Genomic DNA, 10,012 nt, shown 5'->3' with positions numbered 1-10,012 from the left:
GACCCTTTCACAGGGGTCGCCTAAGACCATCGGAAAACGCATATATAATTACATATTGTTTTTGTGATTAATCACTATGCTTTAATTATGTTCAATTTGTAACAATGAAATTGGGGGTCACCACAACATGAGGAACTGTATTAAAGGGTTGCGACAATAGGAAGGTTGAGAACCACTGGTCTAGGCCCTTAGCTTGGTCTCTCCGTGGAAGGAAAGACCCTGGAAATGCGTTGCAGGATATGCAGGCTTTCTGACTCCAGAAGGAGAGACTGCTCTGATGAACTGTGCTTTACTTTAGGGAGTAGCTATGGCAGATTAGACACGATCACTGACTCAGTTCTCTTCTAATAAAACAAACAAGTCCAGCAGGGAGTGAGGAGGCTTGAAATTTAAAATGATTATGGCCATAAATCTCCTTGGAAATTTAGCTACTTTCCAGGCCAGCCAAATGATCCTTCACTATTGAGCAATTTCATGTTCTAGAATACATCGAACTTCAGGGTCAAAAAGACTTAACTAATCAAAACACCTTTTTAAATAATCCAGTTGAATTAGAAAAAGGAAAAACCTCTATCTTTTGTGCTTATGTAGTCACTTGTTTGTTTTATCTTTCCCTGCCCTGGCCCACCCCCGTTCCCCTCATGTAAAATTTATGTAGAAATAGGCCCAGGCAAATATTTGTGTGAAGTCCCACAATCATCTCTGCTTACACTGACCTGACAGAGCCCGGTTGTAATAATCTCCAGAAAGGGTGAAGTGGGCGTGGCCTTCAGGGCTCGTTCTGACGCGCTGCAGAAAATTCAGACCTGCAATGAAAGCAAAGCTTACTTCAGAGCCGCGGCGAAACGACCAAAACTTTCTTTTGCAGACAAAGCCCTTTAGAGAGTTAGTTACAGCTAAGACTGATGATCTCACAAGAAAGCACATAAAAATCTGATACTTTGTTCATCGCAGAGTTCTTTGCATGGTTTCTGATTTTTAAAATACTGCATTAAAATACCATTTCTCTTCATTACTGAGTTTTGGGCACCCTTTAAAGGTTGTGACTGAAGTAAATGCCTCCTTTGTCTCCCTCCAGTACCAGACCCAGGCCCAGCTAAGACTGATGATCTCACAAGAAAGCACATAAAAATCTGATACTTTGTTCATCGCAGAGTTCTTTGCATGGTTTCTGATTTTTAAAATACTGCATTAAAATACCATTTCTCTTCATTACTGAGTTTTGGGCACCCTTTAAAGGTTGTGACTGAAGTAAATGCCTCCTTTGTCTCCCTCCAGTACCAGACCCAGGCAGGCCCAGAACCCAGGTGTATTTGAAGCCTGTAGGGACATAAAAACATTTCTAACTGAGTATCTTACAAGAAGGTACAGTGATAGGAGCAGTCATGTCCTGATAAATATTAGCTCAAATTTTTAAGATTACCATAGAAAAATAAGGAATAATGGTGCTCTGCAGAAAAGATACTCATGGAAACAGTCCAAGTCCCAGTTGCTAGTTTTAATCACGTGGCCCTTGTAAGTGCCCAGAAGCACAGGAAAAGGAAAACCTCTACAACGGGCAAAAGGTCAAATTAAATCCCCGGAACCAATTTTCTTTGAAGGGACTAGAGGCTAGCAAGATCAAAACAATGGAAAATTAAAAGTAAACACAGCAGGGAGAGGTTCCTTTACTTTCTGCAGCAGCCGCATGGAACACCGTTTACAATGGCGGGACTTAGGCTAACGCACTTCTACCCTAGTCCCTTGTACAAACTTCACCTCTTCCCTGCCCTATGAAGGGGACTCTACTAGGACTGTGTTTTTTATTTTCAAAAGATATTTAGAACAGATCAGGAATAATTTAGCTAGAGCTATTAATATAACAGAAATTTTGTCAATGACAATTTTGATTATTCCACAGCTATAGGCTGAAGGCCACATATGGCAAATAAATACACATTTCTTTAAAATACAAATAATGAAGAACATATGTAAAACCATTATCTAAATATCCATCCATACAACTAAGTAGAGGGCATGAATAACACAAAAAGGCCCCAAATAATTCAGCAATCACAGGAAATCTTCAAGATGAGTCTGGAAACCAGGAGAACACTCACGGGAAAAGGTGAGCTCGGCAAGAGGAACGTCACGGTCCATGCAGTCATCGATGAAGCAGATGCACACACTCTCAGCCTTAATCTCCACGCCCGAGATCAAATGAGCTGGTGCGGTCCCCTGGCTCTCTTGGCTGTTAGAGGCCAGGGAAAGAGACTTCAGAGGTTCGGCATTCTTAAACAACCAACTTGCTGCCTTTTTTAATTGGCCTGCAAAGAAATTAAAAGGGGATCAGTTCAACCAGTTCCCACAGCGACTCAAGCAACTCACAGAGGAAGTAGAGAAAGTGTATGGGGACCTACTGGACAACCCAAGAGAACCTTGATCCAGCTGTATTCTTAGACATAAAAAAGAAAAAATTGCATAATAACAGGAATTCTGCTTTTAAGCATATAACAAGGCCCTCTTTGTTGCATGTCTTCCACTCATTTTATTACACCTTTTATGTATTAAAGCCAGAAGCCATCTTTCCTCTACTATGACATCCGTTGAAGGAGAGGAAAGAAGAGAGAAAGATAAAGCGGAGTTATGGAGACACAGTAATTACCTTGGCACACCAAAAGAGCCTTGCGACAATCGTCCATGCTGAATCCCAGCTCCTGCAGTCGAGCCAGCTGTAACTCTAGAAAAAGGGGTACAGGATTTTTATTAATATCTTTGTTAATTAATCCATAGACTAATTTAAGGAAAAAGAAAAAATACAGAAACTGGTGACTAAAACATTTCATTTCTCTAGGCAAAAATGGGCTACTTAGACTTTTGTCATGTGTACCCTGAAAATTATAGGAGCCTTTTTCTGTATATTGATTGTGTTTTAAAAAGTTTAAAACTGAAACTTAGTATTATCTACATAACTTTGAAAGAAAACTCAAAGCTTAAAACCAAACCTTAGCATTTTCCATATAACTCCAGAGAATATTGCAAAAGGAAACATAGATAGGCTAGAACAGTTGGTTTGGGGTGCTAAAATTTTTAAAAAATAGAGAAGCATATTTAGGCTCCCAATTATACTTAATGACATACAATTATACTCTGAACAATTAAGGTGTGTTAAAAGAAAATCTTAAAAGTAAACAGAAGGAAAGTTATTAGAAAGACTAAGTGGGTTTAAAGTTAAACACCTACCCAAGACAGGATCTAAGGTATGTCTTGTCCCTTCTCTGATTTCCTCTCCAACTCGAGTCGAACCAGAAAGGCCACTGCTAACGGAACTGGCCTCCAAGGCCACCGTGTCGGGCACTGCAGCATTAGCTTGCTCAGGGATGGATTTTGCAATGGCAAGAAACAGCTGAACATCATTATAGGAGAGTCTGATATCCAGGGCTTGTAACTGAATCTGTCAAAATGAAAACGGTGGCAGGTTTTAAAGTTTGGTTTTGCATCTACACCTCTTACAGATACAATTCCCTAATCCAAGTTTCAGAGGTCCAAAAGACACGACATTTCTCATTTTGAAAACTGGAAAGCTCACTATATTAAGCACTAATGGCCAGGAGGGAAGGCGTAGGATGGCTTTCATACAAGAACATTAATCATTAAAGCAGAGGATCAAAGATTGGCTGTAGGGGAGATAAGATCACCTATTAGCAACATTTTGTGAGTCCATTTTGCTTTGATCTATTTTTTTAAAATCTCTGAAACAAAATGACCAACCGAAGTATCTCTTCTTTATTCAAACAGAACCTAAAATGATTCAAGTTCCACATGAATATTTCCTAATATCTCTGGTCTTCCTCAGAGATTAGCAATACAGCCAACACTAGTAAAAGCCATACAGACGACACCTACCCACTTTAAAAATGGGATGACTGTTCAAATGTCTGGGTATGATGCTTTATTTACTTATTTTTAATTTTTTTAAAGACTGAACATCAGAATTGCTTTTCTCTCTCTTTCAGGCTCCTATTCCCCCTCTACCAAAGAAATAAAACATCAAATTCTTAGGCCTTCCTTGCCGGGCCTCGCCCTCCCTGCTTCACCATACATCCTCCTCCTCCTCGGTTCCCTACATGCCTCCTTGTTCTAGCGAGACTTGTCTGTCTCACGTTTGCTGAGCCATGTGCACCCCTGACCTCAGGGCTTCCTAACATGGAATGTTCTCCCTCTCTGCCTATATACCTTCCCCTCCACTCAGATTCACCTGACTTGGAGTTCCACTCACAACCAACAGTCCTACCTGTGTGGAGTTGTGCTTTCCATAAACCTTTATAGAACTTCAAGATTATACTAGACAATTAAAAGGTCTTTCATCCTCCACAAGACAGCAAGATCTTAGGACAGAGATGATGTTTGTTATTTGTATTTTGTTGCTGAAGGACCTAAAATGTTGTTGGGCCCAGCAGAGGCATATAGTCCCAGCTCAGGCACGTGTGTGAGAGTGCATCAGCATGTCACAGGTGTTCATCATTACCTCCAGGATCGGTGGGAAATCTGTGCTGTTGAACGCATCCATCAGTCCTGAGCTGTTCTGATAAGAAGAATTCCCCACCAGCTCCACCTGAATTTGTACTGGATCAACGATTGAAAGAGCCGTATCATGTTCATTCCCCAGTCGGCACGAAAACACCTAGAGAATAAAATGTAATATGCTAAGAATTAATGTCTGATTTAGAAAGAGCCTGACCATCAGCTGAAAAAGAGACGAGCTCAGAAGCAACACCCATAACAACTGCTGAAATACTGTGAGGAGTGAGGCTGGTACTTCCCGACTGCCCACAGCATGTTCAGCGGTTCATGTGAAAGGCAGTTTAGCAACACGTAACAAAAGACTTAAAACTCTCACACCCTTTAAGCCAACAACCCTATTTCTTTCTAGGAACTAGCCTAACGAAATAATATAGAAAATATAGAAAAATTCACTGAACCATTATTTAATAGCTAATAAGAACAATTAAGAGCAATCAAGGTTAAAAAATAATAATAAATTTTAAAAGAGCAATCAAGGTTTAATCACTCAATATGCAAAGCTACTCAATGGAATATTTTGCAGCCACTTAAAGTGACAGTTAAAAAGAGCGTATGAAATACAGGAAGATAGTCACAACATAGGTTATGTGAAAATGCAGCCCAATAAATAATGATTACACCATGACTTTAAGGAAAGAAACACAATGAAATATCAACAGAGATTATTTATGGAGGGATAGGTGTTTTTCCCTCCCCTGCCCCAATTTTATATACTATAGTTGTTCCGTTCATAGTTAAAAATAACTACATTAATTACTGAAGCTGGGTAACAGCTACATAGTGGTCCATTATATTAGTGTTTCCTTTGTACATGTTTGAAATGTTCTATTAAAAAGCTTTAAAATATATTTTATTTCTGGGGAGAAAGAAGAGAAGGGAGGGAGGGAGGACTCCTATTCTAAGATCTACATAGTGGTCCATTATATTAGTGTTTCCTTTGTACGTGTTTGAAATGTTCTATTAAAAAGCTTTAAAATATGTTTTATTTCTGGGGAGGAAGAAGAGAAGGGAGGGAGGACTCCTATTCTAAGATCAAATTATTCCGCACACTCAGGAAAAGTACAGAAGAGGAAAGCATTCATGTTGGTTTCCCTTGCTCCTTGCCCTGAGCTTTTCTGACATTTCTTAGTGCTACTGAAAAACAGGTCTGATACCGGGGTCCTTCGCTATATGTAAAATTAACGCACTTTGCTTTCTTTCTAAGTTCGACACTGTACCAAGCAGGGCTCACAGCTCAGATTCCACCATGCTGCCTGGAGAACAGGACGGCAAGCAGTCTCCAGGAAGCTCAAACACTGCGCCGTGCAGTTGTTCTAAGGCTCTGGAGCAGGAGAGTTTCGTTTTCCCTTTTTCTGCAGGGGCTTCTGCTACACAAAACCCAATTGTACCTAACAGTTCATTAATCAATCACCAAGAGTTTCCATTCAAAGCTGGCATTGTGGTGGCTTAGAAAGCAGATGAATTGCAATTTCATGATCAACTCACATCACACCAGCATGTAAATCCTTCCTCTCAAACTGAGGTTTCTTTACAGGAGAGAAAACAAGTGGTCAAGAAGTGAAATCTCTACAGGTTTTAATCAGCGATATCTGACCAGAGGGGGGAAAGCACCATATGCGGTTGACAGTGAAAATAAGTTTTGCTCATCAACTTCTGAACGATATCACTGGAAAGAATAGGGCGCGGAAAGTTCAGTCGTGAAAGGAAAGGAGATGATGAGTAACTCTGACCCAATACTGTAGCACTTATAACAAGAGGAATGTTAGCCGAGATCAGGGAATGAAGAACTTTTAATAGAGATAATAATCTGCCTCATTTCCCCTTCTTTCTCCACGAGCCCTGGCTTACAAAGAGGAAAGCATTTTTATTTAATATTGTACAATATAATTTCCAGGCTACAGAGGCCACTTCAATGCATATCTCGTTCAGGAGATTAACCAGGGCCGGGGCAGCACTATTCACTCCTTTAGGTAATGCATGACTCTCCAGAGCTGCCCTTTTATAGATCAGATATTCCTATAACTCTTCACACCTTTATAACTACATTTCCATGACCACGAAGCCCTCGTCTTCATAGAGACAAGCAGTCACTGTGGGGAAGGGATGCAGGGGAAATGAGGGCCACTTCCCCACCTTCACGAAGGTGCCAAGGACTCGGCCTGCAGAACCAGAGGACACAGCAGGGAGCCCGGCTGGGTACCGGGGAGCCTGACGTTCTGAGGAAGGAGGGTGTAAGAAGGAGGTAAAGTCCCTCCACACATACACGGCCTGACACTGGAGGACTCAATTCACACATCAGAATAAGCCGGTAGCTTTGAGGAGAAAACAAAAAGAGGGCAGGGATCCTCCAGGTCTGCTCATTATTTCTCCTAATGAAAGCTTAGGAGGTCAAAGTCTCTTCCAGCTGCTCTTCTCTTGAGCCAAACATGTAGTCTTTCGATCAACTCATAAGCTTCTTACCTCGATACCAAACAAACTTCCTGAAAAGGGGCGATCCACAAATCGGGGCTTGTAGGTAAGCACTGTGGTGCCTTTGAGAATAATGGCGTTGGTGTCGAAGCAGGACACATCTTCCACAACCACAAACTCTGTACCTGCAAGGAGAGCACCGTTAACCACGCCCCAGTGGGAGGCTGGAAGCACCAGGCTGCCGGGAACTAGGCAACACGTGGCCACCGGGAGGGACGTGACCGTCAGACCTGTTCTCCAGGGTGTCCACCTTCTCTCTCCTTCACGGTCACCGTGGACAATTCTGTGCATCTGGCCAGGCACAGCTGAGCCAGCAGAGCCTGCCCAGGCAGAAGAGACTGCAGTGCAGTTTCTCTCTTTAGAACGTGTTTTTAATCTAGGTCTCCTGGGAGGACTAACATATTCAGAAGCTCAGGGAATCATCCCTCCTCCAACCGATGACCTGCTTTAAAATCCCAGGAAGTAGATTCAGATAGGAACGCTGGGCAGGCAGCACTGGACACTATATCATCTATGTAGCCATTCAAGTTGTTTTCAAAGAACGAAGAACAATCCAGTGTAGAGATTTTTGAAATTAGTACCTACAGTTTCCTACTCATGTGTACATGGCAAATTTACTTTGCTTTATATACTGTGTGTCTTCATCAAAAACCATGGATAGAGTGATCTTTCAAAACTAAATCCACTTAAAATGCTAGCTGCTTCCAACCCATTGAATAGTTCATAGGGAATACCACAAACAATAAATACACAAACACATACAGATGTACTAGAGTAGTTCACTAGTTAACAAAAACCATAATAATCTATTCGTAAAAAATATATATATTCTTTTTGTAAAGAGAAAACAATCCCCTCACTTATTATAAAATGAAATTTTCACATACCAAACTTGCCCAAACTCAGTAAGGCACATCTGTTGGGGCCCTAAAGATCAAACAGTAAATTGAAGCAGGTTTTTAACACTGGGGGGGAAAGACCACTGCCCAGGTGGCACTCAAGCTGGGATGTGCATTAGGTGAGCAGAGGAAAGAGACAAGAGACCATGAAGCCTTCACTTCAGGCCAGGTAGTTCACACCCACACACAGAGGTCAGGGACGTCGATGTTTACTGTTGTTGGTCTATGAAAGACTCCAATGTATAAGTGCTCATGTCAAAAAATGAAAGGCAATAGAAAGTCACCCTGCAACACACTGAACCTAACATTTAAACTCAGAGCAGTGGCTCACACCTATGAATACTCACCTGTTACATTGACCTTGACCTCCAAGTGCTTTTCAGTGGACACAGGAAGGGAAGACCGTCTGGTAACTACTCCACTCTTCACAGTTTTGGGAACTACAGCAGATTCGCTGCTAGAATTCCGGTGGCGAGAAGGGGTAACATTAGCTTGTTTCTTAATGTCACTGGGAGTGTGGAGAAAATCATGGACTAACAGCAGCCAGTCAAATATGAGAAACACTCGGAGATTGTTGAGAACTACCGTAAAACAGGAGGAATCCTTCGTAGATCTGCATGAAAGAAGACCAAAAAAATAACATCAGAAAGGAGAAACAGGACATTTCATTAGCCAACAAATGTATTACCCAGTTTTGGCAGATGGTATTCCAGCATTTTCTACACTGACAGCTATATCAATAAACTCTGAAAACTGGTATAATAAAACATTAAATGTATGTTTTCAGAAGTTAATCATATTTTTAATAAGAAGTGAGAAACACTCGGAGATTGTTGAGAACTACCGTAAAACAGGAGGAATCCTTCGTAGATCTGCATGAAAGAAGACCAAAAAAATAACATCAGAAAGGAGAAACAGGACATTTCATTAGCCAACAAATGTATTACCCAGTTTTGGCAGATGGTATTCCAGCATTTTCTACACTGACAGCTGCGATTATCAATAAACTCTGAAAACTGGTATAATAAAGCATTAAATGTATGTTTTCAGAAGTTAATCATATTTATAATAAGCAAGAAGTAATCTATATATATAAAAGGCTAAGCGACCGTCTGACCAGTAGCTATGATGCACACTGACCACCAGGGGGGCAGACACTCAACGCAGGAGCTGCCGAGCTGCAGTGACTTGGCAGCAGCAGTTCTCGGGTGACAAACCCCGGAACCAGAGAGGAGGGAGCCTGATTCCGGGTGCATCACCCAAGAACCGCCCGCTCACAATCCAGGACCCCTTGGGGGGGTGTCAGAGAGCCGGTTTCAGCATGATTCCCTCAGGAAAAGCCAAGGGACCCCACCTGCCAGAGGGATCCTGCTCATTCTGCAGATGCCCTTCGAGTCACTGGGCCACCCCAAGTGCAGCCGGCCATGAAGGGACTGTGGGAGGCTGGCTCCAGGGCGTGTCTGGCCCATCTCGCCCAGTCCCGCCCAGCCGGCCACCTTCTAATTAATAGCCTTTCAATGTGCATGAATCCGTGCACGGGGCACTAGTGTGCTATAACAAACAGTACAGTGTGGTCCAATGGCTCTCAACAAGGGTGACTGTCCTCCAGAAGACATCTGGCAACGTCTGCAGGTATTTGTGGTTGACACAACTGCGGGAGGGGGAGGGGGTATTGCTGTCGGCATCTTGTGGGTAAGGCCGGGGATGGTGCTAAACATTTCACAATGCACAGAACAGCACCCACAAGAAGAAATTATCTGACCTACAGTAAAAAGGGCACAGGCTTAAATCCTGTCATTTAACAAGATGTGTTATCTTGGGTGAGCAGCCTACCTTCTCTGAGGCACAGAACAGGTTATTTGATAAATGTCAGTTCCCTTCCCTAAGGCTGTTTCAAGGAGATCAAGGAGGCTCTCTTTCCTTGATCTCTAGAATCGCTTCTCTGTAGACACCACATTTACACAATAGCGCCAGGTGGTTTCTCTACTGGAACTGACCTGAGAACCCAGATCTTTTAGCCTGAGCAGGAGGACAAATAAGATAGTGTTTATTGTGGGTATGACCCCAAGCACTGTAGTAGT

The 10,012-nt window shown here is 42.2% G+C and overlaps 1 protein-coding gene across 2 annotated transcripts in view; it reads right to left on the bottom strand.

Moving 5' to 3' along the window:
• The window catches only part of VPS13D (vacuolar protein sorting 13 homolog D (S. cerevisiae)), a 237,730-nt gene that overhangs the window by 141,129 nt on the left and 86,589 nt on the right, over window positions 1-10,012 (bottom strand). For both annotated transcript variants that reach the window (XM_014545506.1, XM_005873452.2), the window contains exons 30-36: window positions 8,279-8,544; window positions 7,024-7,157; window positions 4,508-4,663; window positions 3,223-3,433; window positions 2,645-2,719; window positions 2,100-2,306; window positions 717-806 (exon numbers count right to left, since the gene is read on the bottom strand). In XM_014545506.1, the coding sequence (XP_014400992.1) occupies window positions 717-806; window positions 2,100-2,306; window positions 2,645-2,719; window positions 3,223-3,433; window positions 4,508-4,663; window positions 7,024-7,157; window positions 8,279-8,544 (1,139 nt within the window). The remainder of the gene's footprint in view (window positions 1-716; window positions 807-2,099; window positions 2,307-2,644; window positions 2,720-3,222; window positions 3,434-4,507; window positions 4,664-7,023; window positions 7,158-8,278; window positions 8,545-10,012) is intronic.

The sequence above is a fragment of the Myotis brandtii genome, unplaced genomic scaffold (genome assembly GCF_000412655.1).
Source record: "Myotis brandtii unplaced genomic scaffold, ASM41265v1 scaffold410, whole genome shotgun sequence".
NCBI lineage: Eukaryota > Metazoa > Chordata > Mammalia > Chiroptera > Vespertilionidae > Myotis > Myotis brandtii.
Note: the sequence above shows the minus strand (reverse complement) of the source record. Positions and strands in the feature narration are given on the sequence as shown.